This window comes from Lissotriton helveticus, chromosome 7, assembly GCF_964261635.1.
Source record: "Lissotriton helveticus chromosome 7, aLisHel1.1, whole genome shotgun sequence".
Lineage (NCBI taxonomy): Eukaryota > Metazoa > Chordata > Amphibia > Caudata > Salamandridae > Lissotriton > Lissotriton helveticus.
The window spans coordinates 1,461,798,048-1,461,814,311 of record NC_136068.1 but is presented as its reverse complement, the minus strand read 5'-3'; the positions used below and the strand labels follow the sequence as shown (position 1 = coordinate 1,461,814,311).

The 16,264-nt window shown below is 46.4% G+C and overlaps 1 protein-coding gene across 2 annotated transcripts in view; it reads left to right on the top strand.

Annotated features, from left to right (window-relative positions):
* The first annotated feature begins 5,418 nt into the window (after positions 1–5,418).
* LOC144767472 (CD209 antigen-like protein C) overlaps positions 5,419–16,264 on the top strand; it is a 356,973-nt gene continuing 346,127 nt past the window's right edge. For both annotated transcript variants that reach the window (XM_078650891.1, XM_078650889.1), the window contains exon 1: positions 5,419–5,729. In XM_078650891.1, coding sequence (XP_078507017.1) covers positions 5,612–5,729 — 118 coding nt within the window. In that variant the 5' untranslated portion in view covers positions 5,419–5,611. The remainder of the gene's footprint in view (positions 5,730–16,264) is intronic.

Here is a 16,264-nt window from a genome sequence, read left to right as displayed (position 1 = left end):
AAGGCGCCTGGTCCTGACGGGGTACCGTTAGATCTCTTTACTCATAACCAGGAGCTATGGTCCCCAGTTTTGACCCCGTTCTTGATGCTGCCATGTCCTTGGGGTTAATTGACTCATGGTCTACATCTATCCTGTTCCCCATTTTTAAAAAGGGAGATCATAACAACCCTGCATGCTATAGGCCCATATCCCTCCTTGATTCCCTAGGCAAAGTTGCAGGTCGGCTGGTCCTTGAGCGTCTGCAGGATTGGGCCATTGCCAACGAAATCATGACTGACTTGCAATATGGGTTCAGGGAGGGACTGGGAACCGTAGAGCAGGCGCTAAATCTCTCCCTTCTTATTGGAAAATACGTTGGGGCAAAGAATGGTAATCTACATCTAGTATATGTAGATTTGTCCGCAGCGTTTGACTGCGTGTCTCACTCAAAACTGTGGTTGATTCTCGCTGAACTGGGAGTTGACCCTCCTTTGGTCACCTTCCTGCGGGAGCTTTACTCTGACGCCTCGGCGAGAGTGAGATACGGGGTGTCCGGCGAACTCACTCCATCGTTTGCCGTCACTAGGGGAGTTAGACAGGGTTGTGTCCTGGCTCCCTTCCTTTTTACCTTATACACCAATGGCCTTGAGTCGGCCATGTTGGAAGGGAGCCAGGATTTACCCAGAATCGCCCATCGCCCTATACCCGCACTATTGTATGCGGACGATTCAGTGATCATGGCAAGAACCCCAATACAGCTGCAGCTCCTCCTTAATAACTACTGCACGTTCATGTCATCTTTGGACCTGATGGTCAATATTAAAAAGACCTTCGTAATGCACCTCGGCAAGCGGGTTAAGAACCCGAAATCGATTTTTATCACCAAAGACAAGCTAGAGTGCACTAGTACGTACCCTTATTTAGGTATCTTGTTTGATAATAAAATGTCCTGGAAAGAAGCCATGTGTAGTAAGTAATTACTGTTCTTACGTGCAACAACTGCTCTGGTAGCTTTCTCACGAAAGCTTGGTAAGCCCCCTCCCGAAGAACTTCTGAAAATATATTTTGCCAAATGCCACAGCGTGGCTGTTTATGGCGCGGGGGTGTGGGGCGATGCTGCTGCTGAAGCTCTTCAGCTGGTAGAGAACAGTTTTATTAGGTATATGCTGGCTATACCGAAAAGTGCCCCAACCTACGGTTGCCATATTGAGCTGGGCATGGACTACATTATGGATAACCTCAAAATCCAGCCCATCCTCTTATGGCACCGAGTTTGGATCACGGAACAGTGCAATTTGACCCGCTCACTCATTGTGGACTGTCTGGGCTTGGTCAATTGGAGAAAAATCCCTTGGTTGGCTTATGTGAGCAACTTTTTTAAGCATATAAATATGTCTATGTATTTCTCTGAGCCTTCATCACACTTAAGGGAACTGCGTTCATCTCAGGAAATCACTAAATCCACCAACATCCAGATCCTAAGCGTCCAAACTACAACAGGCGGTCCACCCTACCTGAAATATCATTTGAACGCATACGAAAAATACCTGTTGACTAGGTTTCGCTTTAATGTGTTCTTTCGTATTGTTTCTTTCCCGAAAAAACAAGATTGGTCAAAATCTATTACTAAGTGCCCATGTGACGAAACTTCGGAACAATCAACAATCCATGTTACGTTATTTTGCAGATTTTATGTGTTGCCTCGTAAGCGTTGGATTATCCCATTATTGTCATCTATGGGCTTGAGATCGTGTCGTCCAGCCTTTCTTGCCTTGCAATACTTAGATTCTAAATTTGTTGCCAAATCCGTAGCCTGTTTTCTTAAAGCATGTATAAAACATCGGCGCAATTTTGACTAAATCCGTCTTTGAATGCATTTGCACTTTATCAACAGTTTGTTTAAGATCCCGCCCCATTTCTTTTTTTAAAATGTATTCTCTTATAATGTCAATCATGTATTGTGGTATAACTTTTTCTGCTATATTACCCTTTCTTTTGAACTGTTTGTTGTTAATGTACTTTTTATGGTTCCTAAAAAATTATGGAAACCGAATAAAAGATATATGACTGACTGACTGACACTCACATACATGTTGTAGGATACGGACATCGCTCTCGGTTGATAAAAGGACTTAAGGATCATTCCGTGGGAGTGGCCCTCAAATTAGTGGTGTGAGTTATTGCCTTTTTTACACTTTGCACTTGTGGTGGTCTTTTGGTGAAGGCCATTCTCCTTTTTTTGAGTATGCATTATTTTTGAACATGTTAAAATGTTACCATCGTTTTTACATTAACTGATGTGCCTGTATATTATCTTTTATTTCAAGTGTTTCCCCTGATGAAGGGACCTCCTACGTGTCCCAAAATGCATTGGGCTATTGACAACTTAAGCTATTATTGATGTTTTCTGTACATAATGATGTGTTTTCAAAAACTGTTTTTGTACATGTAAGTTTGAAAAAACAAACTGTATCATGCAAAACATGATGGAATTTACTGTGAATCAACAGGAATGAAATTGTAATGGTAGATCATTAAAAAATTCATTTATGTTGTGCACAGCTAAGCCTAAGTTAACGTTCAGTTGACTAGCCACATTTCCAATATGGATCGTGAGCCATTCGTTTGTTAGAAGGGCCCAGGTGCAGGCACACTCCAGCTATTTTGGTGAAAATTTGTGTTTTAATCGTAATGTTTTTAATGTATGTTGGAAAGGGAAAGGGGGCATGCTTTGGCGAGAATTGATGGCAACACTCAATGGAATGTTGGAGGGGGGCAGGTGTCCTGATGTTTTAGTACTCCATTTAGGGGAAAACGACATGGTTCGAAAGACAGGGTTGGTATTGATGACGGCCATGAAGCCGGATTTGGAGGAGATCAAAAGGCAGTGGGCTGGTTGCACGGTGGTCTGGACCGAGTTTATGCCGCGCCAGGTGTGGAGAGGTGCAGTAAATCCTTGGGCGAGTGATAAAGCCCAGAAAAAGGTCAATGTCGAAATGGTTAGGTTTTGCAGGCATCTAGGTTTCTCGAGGATAAGGCATAGGGACATCCGGTACGATGCACCGGAGCTGTTTAGGGGTGACGGGGTTCACCTGTCACACCTTGGCATGGATCTTTACCTGTTGGAATTGAGGGAGGTGTTGTCCAGACTATTAGGAGTACTTTAGAGAGTGAGAGGTGTGTTACAGAATTGATGGGGCAATGACGGGGGGCAGGAAAAGAGGGAGGTGGTGTAGCCACCTATCCTCCCGCCTTTTCCTGGGTGGCGGAGTTGTTTTGGAAGTTGGCCAAGTTTGGCTGGAATTTGGTAGTTTAGCGTTAAGTTTGGAGAGTTGGTGAACAGGAGCGGGGAAATGTTAAGCAGGTTGGATGTTCACATTGGAGTTCGTTAGTTACAGTTGCAGGAAGACTGATAGGATGTTAGGTCTTTGGGAGGTTAGGAATTTCAAAGGTTATGGGATAAGATTGTGTGTTATTGTGTATTATTTAATGTATTGAAATGTATGTATTGTATGTTGCAGGGTGTTTTTTTTTTTATCATGTTGGGATCATAGGGGTAGGGGGAGGAAAAGGCAAGGGGTCAGGTAACTCGATGTTTAGAGAGGATTTCATTTTGTAAAGCAAAGTGCCAGTTTAAATAAAATTGTGATGTGCACCTGTTTCAATAAAGCGGCCTTTTACACATACAAATGGTTTTCGGTGTGGCTTGCCCCCTCATCCCTCCCAAACCTTCATAGTTCCTGTTCCTTTCACCGCCCATCAGCACTATGCCCTCTTTTCACAGCATCACAGCAAATCTGCAGAAGAGGGCGGCAGAAAAGCTCCAAGGCCACCTGCGTGCCAGTCATGACTCGCTGAGCCTCGTTCCTCTATTTTTCCCCTTGTTGCCCTAAGCCCTCCGCCATCCCCCCTCCATTGCAGTCAGATGTCTTACAGTTCAGTTATGAGAGCTGCGTCATGAGACTCTTTACCAGGTGCCCCAGGGACCTTGCTAGTTGCAATGCCCTGGAGCTCAGTTCCCCTCTTGATGAAGTGGGCAGGATTGGTCTTGCCACCAGGTGGGTAGCAGGCTGTGGCCAGTAGCTGCTGCAGCCCCGTAATCAGACTATATAGCCAAGAACCTCTAGCTGATGCTCGGAGTCCAGCTAGCTGGAGAAGCCACCCATTAGAAGAGACTAGACTTGCCATAGGAGAGCAGGTCTCTAGGCAGGGTAGAAGGTGGGCTGTGAGCAAGAAAGTTCTTCTGCGGTCACGGATGAGAACGGACATCCATCCATCCTTACACCCATTGACACACTCATCCATGATCATTCACGGATCCACAGACACTGATGCATTCTTGTATCCAGTGAAGAACACCCATTTATCCACCCAGCAGCATCCTTGCCACATTCATCAATTGCGCCCCTACCCGAATCCAACTATCAACTTAAAAACTGGACAAACCATGCATTCACGCATTCACCCATTCAACTATGTGCACACACTCAAATATTCAGTTTTTCATCAAGCATCGATAGTTGTCTACCCCCACACCCATACAATCGTCCATCTATTCACCCATCTCTTCCTATTAGTGCAACAGCCCACACGATGAATTCATTTCACTATCCACCCATATGTACCTGAACTATATATTAACCTATCTCATCAAAACATGCATCTAATCATATCTATGCATCATTTCATTCTACCCCGATGCATCTATCTACCCACACACATGTATTCACCAATCATTCCATTCACCTAAACCCAGATATTCATCCACTCTCATTAACACATTCATTCATTTACTTGGACGACCTATTTACCTATCCATACCTCCTTGTATGAACGTACATAAATCCCTCCGTCCCAACATCCATAGATCCATCCAACAACCCATCCATCGACCTGGCCAGCAATGTGGAAATATATTGTCTTTGCCTCTTTCAATGTTGCCATTTGTGTTTGTGTTTTTATGTATGTAGTTATGTCTTTGTGTGCAGGGGTGTCTGTATGCTCTCTTCTCTGTGCCTTGAAAATATGTATTGTATTAAAGAAGACGAAAGATAACATGCAATATATTGTTCATTGCGTTTACATATTTAAGCGCTCGTCACCGCTCCTCCTTTATTTTCCAATTGGTACTCAAAACTTTCTACCCCGGACTCCCCAAAACATTCTTTACTTTGCGAATCTCTCCATCTTGTGAGCTTCTGTCCTCGGGTTTAGACCGGAGCAACCCTGACAGATAATTCTGGCTCCACAGCTGGTGCTTCCTGGAAAGAGGGAAAACATACTGTTGCATGAGGCCGTGGCTCCAAATTTCGAGATGTTTACCGCACTGCATCTCGTTGCCCGGTGGTTTCCGGCATCCTTCCTCGTTAGGGTGGTTGTGTAATTTTTCAGCAAGCACACACCCTGCTATTTAACCGAGGTTTGGGGCTTTGGGTTTGCCTATCTGTGCCAAATTTTGACAGGTCGACTGAGAAGCGCCTATTGCCGCTGAGACATGGACATTTAACCTGACTTTTTAACGCGAGAGCATTTGAACTTAAGTCGTGCTTCGCTTTGGAGTCGGCACAGAGGCAGTCGGTGCGTTGCTTTTGAAGGATCCTCTTTCCCTGCATTGCTGCCCAAGAGTTGAAAGATGTCGGCTCCCTCCATTTACCAGGACTTAAACTACGAAGACAGCAACGTCTACTCCATGTTAGAAGATGTACCGCGAAAGCCGCAGCAGCCTTGCAGGAATGTGCCAACTTTACAAGGTAAGATTTGCTGCATTTCCTGCAAGGGAGCGCTGCATGAAAAATTGAAGCGCTGTGATGTGAGACGGGCAGACCATAGCGCAGCACCAGATTCATAGGAGTACCTGTCGATGGCAACATCTGCCGGGTTTGCGCTAAATATGGATGTGCCGCAGAACGCAGACTCTCGTGCTGTGGCACATATGAGATTCTGCGCTGTCCTGTGTAGACTATACACAGGAGGTACATAATTCAGCATAAACTCCTATGGCCTCATTTACAAGCCCCTTGCGCTGCTGGTGAGTCACTTTTTATGATGCTCCGCCAGAGCAGAGTGCAGACCCTGGCTTTTCATGGCCTTGTAGATATGGTATTAGGCAACGCAGGACAAGTGGCAACACAGCCTTACACTGGGCCAGGGAGACATTCCATGGGCATTTTGGTGGGTGTTCCCATGCAACACCCATGGGTTTTGACGCATTCCTAAATTTACAAGGGATCTTTACACCTGGGAATGCGTCAAACCTGTACTCCTCCCCAGGGGAGACATAACAAGGAGAAATATCATTATTTCTCCTAGTTATTTCCTCTTTCTATGTAAGCTGCCTTTTATATACACCTAGAAAGAGGAAAATGCCTCAATGGATTGTTTTTGGCAAGGAAAGCATCCCTTCCGGCACAAAAACAATCCTGCCTTCAACGTAGACACCACACCCTTGCACCAGGTGCAAGGGTTCCTGCATTGGCGCGCGGATGCTAATTGTGCACTGGCTAAAAGCACAGGAATGTTCTGTATCTTGTAAATAAGGTGCATTCCTGACCTTTTGATTTGACGTAGGGCAGCACAGCAAAAAGATTGGTCAATGTAAATGAGGCCCCTAGTTTAGGCACAAGCTCACGGATAAAATAAGTGCGATATGTGCTTTAGGTTAAAGCATCCATGTTTGTCTAACCTTTGAACAGGACGTACACCTTTCATCACAAATTCCTAGTGTAGGCACACGCTCAGGAACAAATATGTAAGATATGTGCTTTTCATGTTACATGTTAAGTATCGGGTGATATCCCACTTGACCCTACACTTGTGCCTACTCTTCTTTGACGCTAGGATTTGAGGCAACGCCAGGTCACGCTATTTTAGTAAATGTGCCTTTTCCTCCAAACCTAAGGTCTTTGCTTTGTCCAGCAGGCCCCATTGCATACGTTAGTGAGCGGTCAACTTTCAGTAGGAATTAACGTTTGAGCTTGAAAGCCAAATCTTTGCTGGCTCCAGTGGCTTGGTGGACTGATCCATCCACTCTAGGAGCCAATGTTTGATCTCATTGTCAGATCAAATCCCAGTGGTTCCACTTAGCCTTTCATCCTTCTGAAATTGATAAAATGAGTACTGTACTGTTATTCAGCACCAAGATACCCTTCTGGGTGAACGTGTGATTTACAAATTCACATGTGATGTTGCTGTTCTTTGGATGCTTTCTATTGCTGGGCGCCAGTGCAAACTCTTAGTAAATTGGGCTCTTCATTTTTTCATTTTTCATTTCTTTCCTAATTCTATATATTGGGAATATTTTGATGGTATTAAACAATTTGTAAATTAATTGAAAGCAGATCTCCTCGAACACATAGTTTCTGAATCACAGTGTTGAATGAAAACACTTTTCATATGAATGTTTTTATTGGAGATTGAATAAACGAATTAGGAAATAAATAATTTTAATGGTGCATGGGAAACCGCAGAAAAGTAGTGAGTAAAGGGGCATGGGAAGTTTAATAGTTAGTCTACTTCAACCCAGAACCATGCGCGCATTTTTAATGGATGGAAAAAAGTGGTCACGCACACAGAAATGTACAACTTGGGGCCTGATTCCGATGTCGGATGGAGCGGAGTCTAACACGTTTCACTCAGATTAATGAGTTTACTGAAGGCTTTGATTCAGTTGGAGTTGGACATATGAGAGAGGATACCCTTGCCAATAAATCAGTTAGTACACGAACAAATACATCTAAGACATATTAACATATTAATATTGGCTAACCTTTGCACATTATTCTCTCGGTAGCAGGCCTTTTCTGGACCAGCTGCTCCGTAAAGCAAATTTCAGTGTTACTAATCGGTTTTAACCTCCCTTTTGAAATCCAATCTTTTTCCAATCTTTTTCTTCGGTCCCTATAAGGAATTCTCAATGATCATATTTTGCCCTACTTCTAATTTCAGCCATCCATGGGCCCTCGCATCAAAAAGAAGCATTTTTCAACCAACCCAATTCAACCAACCCAAAACACCTGTTATTCTTCCAAAACTGTTTTGCCATATCTTCTTTAAGGTGGGCTCAATAAACACAATCTTTTCTGCTAGCGAGACGCCTATTTTCAAAGAAGATTAATCATCTATTCGATTCTAATTTACTGTTTTCAAATAGCCAATGTAAACACAAACATGTATTACACAATACATAGTACAGACGTGTATTGGGTGATGTTATGCCAAATGCGGTTCAAGGGGGAACAACACCACCCACAAAACTGCCAAGTTCGGGTTTCTGTGTAAAAAGCAGGCATCAAATGAACGCGGTGCTCTCCGCGTCTGTGCCAGCGTGCAGCCATCTTAGCAGTGCCTGGGACTCTGAGATGAGAAGCAGCACTTGGCTTGTCTAGGAAGGCTCGAAGGGTTCATGAGGACCCAAGGTCCTAGACTCCACCCGCTTGTTGTGGGTAGTCCTGTGTTCCATACAAAGAGAGTGTTGGAGCTGTGCGGATACATATTGCCCTGCTATTCCCACTGCAGTTCTCCACTACTTGAGGGAAGATGCAGCTTCTGAATAAAACTTGAAACCCCTTCCTGCAGGAACCAGTGGACTTTTTTGAGCCTACCAAGGACCTGGAAGGGGGGAGGGGGGTATCTCAATATTTAGGCAACATTTAACATTGACCTCCATGGTGACTGTGGGCCCAGAACTAAGGGGTCCATAACGATGTCAGGCGGATTGCCTCCGCCAGGCTGGCGGTGGCCACCGCCGGCCTGGCGGAGGCAATCCGCCCGACATCGCAAGCCCAAATGCCCCCAGCCATATTAGCGGTGAAAAACACCACCTGCCTATTTTCCGCCCCGGTCGCCTTGCGACCGCAGCGGGAAGGGAATAATATGGAGGCGGTTTCCAATGGACACCGCCAGCCATATTACGATGCTGAGGGAAAGGTGCCTTTCCGCGGCGGCAATGCCGCCACAGAAAGGCAGGTGGCGTTTGCTGTGGGGGCCCCCTGCGGGCTCCCCTGGTGTAGGCAGAGGTGGGGGATGACAGGGGGGGTACCTATGGTACCCCCCCACATTTGCATATGCAAAGCAACAGGCACCGCGCGGTGCCTGCCGCTTTGCATATGCAAATGCGAAAAAGCATTTTTAGCATTGTGGCGGGCGGTGCAGAGTGCACCGCCCACCACAATGCTAAAACTACAGGATGTGTCCGCCACTGTGGCGGGCACATCCTAATTCCCCCCACGGGACCCCCGCCCTTATGGCGGGCGGTCCCGTTCTCCGATAGGGTGGCGGGCGGACAATGTCCGCCCGTCATCCTAATGGGGCCCATAATATGAGGCAACCCTGTACTCCTGGGAACCTGTTTAATCAATATTCTGAAATAGCAATGGTTCCCTTGGAGGAAGCCTAAAACCTAAGCTCGCTTGGTGTAAACAATCAACAACACCCGAATATATGAAAATAATAGCATTTAGCAACACGTAGTTTAATGAACCAAATCCAAAATATATATCTCAATGATTATATATTGGGTGCTACAGTGAATGACACAGTGAACGTGGCACGTGAGTGATGGTGCACTAGGTGTAGATATCAAAAAGATAAAAGAAACACTGAAGACATATTTCCAATACAATTTTAAATCATGACTCTTTTAGAGTACAGTTTGAGTGAATGGCAATAAATAACAGTACATGTCATAACATCGATATATAAAATATTTCAAATGGGTCTTCATCATGACTAGATGGTAGCACCTTGAAGCAAAAAAGAACCAGATCAATTATTTGGGTGAATTAACCACTGGGTCCTCAGTTTACAGACAAGTATCCTCCTTTTAAGGATCAGTACTAGGAACACTGAGATTAATTGATAGGTCCTCTTAGACCTGACAGCCTCTAGTAGTCTTTGCCTCAATTTTTTGCCTTCCTCATCCAATTTTCCTGACCTTGTGTTTGCTGTTTAGAACGCTGCCCACTTTGCTAGTGGTACAGTGCTTGTGCTCTCTCACCTAAAATATAGCAACATTGGCTCATCCCAATTAGCATATTTAATTTACTTATAAGTCCCTAGTAAAGTGCACTACATGTGCACATGGTCTGTAAATTAAATACTATTAGTTGGCTTGCAGCACATATTGTGCCACCCACCTACATAGCCCTCTAACCATGGCTCAAGCCTAACATTGCAGAGCCCTGGTATAGAATTAACACTGCCAGTTCAACCTGGTAAAAAAACGTATTTCCAGGCCCAACCATTCTCTCTTTATACACATAAGTTATCCGTAAGGTAGGCCCTAGACAATCCAGAGGGCAGGAGGCAATGTATTTAAATAGCAGAACATGTGTTTCACATTTCCTGGTAGGGAAAAGCAGATCAAATTTGTTTACACTACTGCAAGGCCTATCTCTCCTAGAGGATATCAATGGGATTTCCTTATTACATTCAATAAGTGTAATTCCCAATTGGGAAGAGTTGATTCTTCAAGTTTGGTGTCCCTGGAATCACAATTTAAAATCCAAACTTATGATGAAGTCAGATTTTATATTGGAATTCTAAAAATGCCACTTTTAGCAAGTTGGCGTTTCTTACTTTAGCCATTTGGAGCCTGCTGCCTGTCTCTGATCCCAGTGACATCTGGCGACAGTTGGGTTAGTGTATTCCCCTAGACAGCCACTCACAATGGGAGCTTAGGTGTGACTTGATGGGCCATTCTGGCGAGATGGGAGGGAGGAGCTGCATCCAGCCTCAGTTGCACTTGAATAGGCTGTGTCCTGTCCTCACAAAAGATGCAGTGAAACTGGAGCCAGAGCAGGAAAGGATGACCTCTGTGCACTTCAAAGGAATGTTGTTGAAGTCTCCCACACTTCTGAGGCACAACTGAGCATAAGTAATGGACCTCAGACACTACCACTTGAATGAATGAATGAAAAAGACATTTATACAGCGCACGTTCCCCAGCGGCTTCTTGGCGCTTTGAGACTTACTGGCACAGACAATAGAGCAGGAGGAATTTAGTCAAATGCCTGTATAAAGAGCCACATCTTCAGGGCTCTCCTGAACACCTGGTAAGAGGTGATGTGGTGTAGGTCGGGCGGAAGGGAGTTCCACAGGCGAGGGGCTTGTGATGCGAATCTTAGGCCCCCAGTTCTCTTACGCTTGAACGCGCAGGGGGAGAGGAGATTGAGTCCAGCCGACCAAAGTGTTCGGGAGGGAGTGCATCGGTGAAGCAGAGCGCCAATGAAGGAGGGACCCTGATCGGTAAGGGCTAGGTAGGTGGTGCAGCCAATTTTAAAGAGACTGCGCTGAGCTACCGGCAGCCAATGTAGGCTTTTCAGGAGCGGTTTCACAGAGCAAGATTTGGGCTGCCGAAAGATCAGTCTGGCCGCCTGATTCTGGACAAGTTGGAGTTGCTGGGACTGGTAGAGGGGAATCCCGATGTAGAGGGAATTCGCATAATCAATGCGGGAGACTACTAACCCCAGAACGATATGGATCAGGGCCTCATGGGTAAGGGATCTGCTAATCTTCCTGATGCTGCGCAGAAGGAAGAAGCAAGCCGACAACACAGATTTGATTTGGTGCTTCATGGACAGATCATTACTGATGGTAACTCCGAGACTCTTAGCCATGTTCGCCGGGCAGGGGGCTCCTCCCAACGCGGAGGGCCAGAAACTGGGATTCCATGGATTATTCGAAGGTCCAGTGAGCACCAGCTCAGTCTTGTCTGGATTAAGCTTAAGCTGATAAGCATTCATCCAGCTGCTGATGAACACCATTGTGCTCGGAAAGTTCTCTATTGAGGAAGGGGAGGAGTCAATGTCGAAGATGAGCTGCATGTCATCTGCATAATTGAAAATGACCACTGATTTTTCCCTGAGTTTGGCAATCAGCAGGAGGATGTAAAGATTAAATAATAAGGGGGACAGGGAAGAGCCCTGGGGAACCCCACAAGTCCGGTCCTTCACCTTCGACATGAAGGAACCAAGACGAACTGCTTGCTTGCGGTCTTGCAGGAATGAGGTAAGCCACCTAAGCGGGGTGCCCCTGATGCCGGCGTTCTCGATCTGCTGAATAAGGATGGAATGATCAACGATATCGAACGCCGCCGACAAGTCCAGGAGCACCAGAGCCTGAGAGATGTTCCGGTCCGCTCCCTTCCTGAGTTCGTCATGGACTGCTACCATGACCGACTCCGTAGAGTGCTGAGGTCTAAATCCTGCCTGGTGCTGGTCCAGAAACCCGGAGCCTTCGATGAATGAGCCAAGACAACTGGAGACATGGGCCTCCAGTAGTTTGCCCAGGAAAGGAAGCAGGGATATCGGCCGAAAATTGCTGAGGGTGGCCGGGTACGCCCCTGGTTTTTTCAGAATAGGTGTGACAATGGCTGATTTGAAGGGGCTAGGAGCCATACCCTGGTTAAGAGAGTTATTAAGTAGGGAGAGAGGGACCGCAGGGAGGTCGACAAAGACCTTCCGAGCCGCATGGGCTGGGCAGCTATCAGAGGGAGAGCCAGAGCGGACTCTACAAAGGAGCGGGGGAAAGGTATCAGTGGTAACAGGGGGAAACTCCAACAGTGAAAGGGGGTTGCTAGGGGGGCTGCCTATGTTAAATCCTGGATCAGGGCTAGGGATCGTTGCTTTGATCAGATCTATCTTCTCAACAAAGTAATTGTTGAGAGAGTCGCAGAGGATCTGAGAGAGCAAAGGGGGCATTGTGACCCGGTCAGGTTTTACGAGCTCGTTAACTATTGTGAAAATCTCCCTTGATTTGTTAGAGGAGTTAAGAATTTTCTGCGAGAAATATTCCATTTTAGCAACGAGGAAGGCAGCTTTGTATTCGTTCAGTGCTGCCAAAAAGGTCAGCTTCCTGTCAGGACAGTAGTGAGCCCTCCACTTGCGCTCTGCTTGGCGTAGTGCAAGTTTCATGCTAGAGAGGTCAGAGGTGAACCAACGCTGAGCGTCGTGGGGGCGATTAGTCCTAAGTTTCTTTAATGGGGCAAAAGTGTCCCGGGCATCTGCCAACCAGTTGTGAATGTTCTCTGCCTGGACGTTGACAGACAGGGGAAGACCAGCCTCCCCCGTCAAAGGAGGAGTCGTAGTGGCAAGCGAAAGGGAGAGCAGAGGGAGGTCGCCTCGGCCCCAATTGCGAATTAGTGGATGGTTGCAGGGGCGTGTAATCATAGTAGAGGACTTGGGGACCGTAAAGGAAATGGAAAAATGGTCCGACCATACACATGGGGAGATCTGCACATCGAAGATGTCCTGATTCAGTGTCCAGACTTGGTCGAGAATATGTTCCTTAACATGGGTAGGTGCGTGAATAAACTGAGAGAAGTTGAGACCAACTAACAGGTCGGTAAACTCCCTAGAGTGGGCAATTTCGCGCAAAGCATTAGGCCAGAAGTTAAAGTCCCCAATTATGAGGATGATGGCGTGATTTATTGCAAGTTCAGCTATCATGCTACCAAAGTGATGCATGAAGTTGGGTGACTGACCTGGGGGACGGTAAAATAGAGCGATAGTAAGGGGGAGGGTTTCCAACTCTAGTTTAAAGAGAACATAGTCAGATGCAGGGATAGGAAGCATAGAAAGTGATTTGGATTTAAGGGAGTGAGAAATAATAGCAGCTACCCCCCTCCGATTTTACCCTGGGGACGATTCCAGGAGGATATAATAGCCGCCAGGGACCGCTGCCAAGATATCCGGAGAGGACTCTGACGTAAGCCAAGTCTCAGACAAAAGTATGTCAGGCCTAACTGTGTCGAGGAGATAGAATATCTCGACCTGATGTCTCACTAGAGATCTGGTATTGAGGTACCAGATAGACAGATGGTCCCGACTAGCACCCGGCCTGTCTGGAGGCAGAGTGATCGGTGAGGGGTCCTGGTCAGAGTCTCCAAGGGGCAGGGTGACAGTAACAGGGGAGTGAGGGGAGGGTTGCGCTGAGCTAGAACATGCAAGATTGTCTAGACCCAGCATAGGCATGGAAGGGTACACTTTGCCACGGAGAGCGAGCAATTCATCCGCCGACTACACCCAGGTAGAGGGCCGTCGAGCAGGGGGACTGGCCCCTGGACCCGGCCGTGCGCGGACGGGTGAAGACGGGCTTGCCTTAGGCACGCCCGCTGCGCGTCGTGGCCTGCATCGGGTTATAAGGAGGAGGAGGAGGTCAGAGCGCTAGACCGCTCACCTCCTTGCCCCGGAAGTGTGTAACCCCAGAGAGTGTCGCGGCCAATGGGCTCCCTCCACAACAATCGAGCTAGTAGTCAGCTCGTGGTGGAACGGGGAGTCCAGCGGCACAGGAAGGTAATGAGCAAATGCGGGCAAAGATTAATAATAGAGAACCAGCTCTAGGTCAGCTGCGAGCATCAAGTAAAAATACAGAGAGTCATTTTTAAATCAATTAAACCCAGATTCCCGAGCTAAGAATGGCAAGGCAGCTCTTAGTCAGCTGTGGACAGGCAATAAAATAGTTAAAATAGCAAGGCAGCTCTAAGTCAGCTGTGGACACGCAAGTTAAATACGACGAGCGATTTTTAAAAACAATTATTTCAAAATGCAAAATTCACATCACCACACTGCCGCAGCAGCAGCACTTCAGTGCACTTCTGAACCTGTGGATACTTTGCCAGAAAGAACGACGGCTGTGCTGTTGAAGGGCTGCCACTCTGCTGGACTCTTGCTTCGCTGGACTCCTGCTTTGTTGTGCTGATCTGTTGGCCTGCTGCCCTCCTGCTTTGGTAAAAAGGACTGGACCTGCATTACTTGTACCCGGAACCCAAAGTGACTGCAAGGGCTTGCTGGCTGGCCTCCTGATCTGAAATCTTAGGGTCATGAAAGACTTCCAATCAATCTGCTTCGGCACCCATACTCTGCCTTCTAAGTCTGCCGTGCCAAAGGTGCTGTCCCAGTCCTGTACCTTTGGAACTGGGCCTAAGGTTTATCTCCAGTGGGACCGAGGCATCCTCTGCAAAGCGATGCATCCCCAAGCAGAACCAACTCATCTACTCGGCTGAACGGTGCATTTTCGAGCAGAGCCAACACTTCGCCACTGTTGCGCGGATTGGACTTACCGCAAAAGGCTTGCATCACCGCAGCTTCCTGCATCTGGGACAGGCACATCGCCTCGAAAACCACAGGTGAGCGAAGATCTACCTGGTGCAACCTCCTCTCATACCTTGTCGATGGCAGCCTCAACAACAGTCTCCACATTGCAGCTTCACTGCTCATCAGAACCAACGTTGCACCTCGCATCCTCAGTACCAGAATTCACATCACTAGCCCTCCCGACAAGATCCTCGATGATGATGCATCAGCACTTTGCATCACAGTCTTGCTGCATCTTGGAACCGACGCATCGCCTTGGCTGCAAGAGGCACCTTCGATGCGGATCCATGTAAGTGCAACACACCCAGGTTAAGGTACTTTGTTTCAGTGGGCCTAAATGGACCCCTGTATCCAGACCACGGTCCATCACAGTAGGCTTGAGCGTTTGACTTTGTCCCGGTCTGGCGTGATATCCCACATAGTGCTTTGTGCTTCTAGGTTCTATTTTTACCTAAACCTTTGAAATTCAATATCTCAGTTTCTACTTGTTGGATGTTTGTTGTTTTGGTCTTGTTTTATTTATTACAGTACAATCTTACATTTTAATCTGGTGTGGAATCTTTATGTGTGTTGTTTTCATTGTTTTACTTTTTGAGGTGTTGCACAAATACTTTACACATTGCCTCTAAGATATGCCTGACTGCTCTGTACCAACCTACCAGAGAGTGAGCACAGGTTAATTTAGGATTTGCCTGCTTCTTACCCTGACTAGGATTGTGGTTGTTGCCCCAGTCAACCACCAACCCAATTTCTAACAGGTCCCAAGTTAAAACCACTGTCAAAATGATCAGTGTGAATATCGGGCACCAACACTGCCTCTTCAATCCACTACTAGACCTATGTCTTCATCCATCTTTACGATATGTGTATTTTTTCCTCTCTTGCTCTTGGTAAATAGCTGATGTGGAAAAATAAGTACTAGTCCCCAAAAATAAGTTCTGGTGACCCCCAACGGCAACCACCAACTCCAATTAAGCACTGCACATTACTGAAGCAAGAAAGGGAAAATAGAGAGAGAGCATTGATCAACGGCTCTCTTCTCTATCCTCGAAAAGCTATGATTTGGGCAAATACATACCTTCGTGCATATTCACTAGTTTTTGTTGCCTTATATTATCAGGTGCCGCTTGGTATTCTAATACTTTTCTGATATCTCATTTCACATACCAGGATTCTTTTAATTTGGTTTTCAG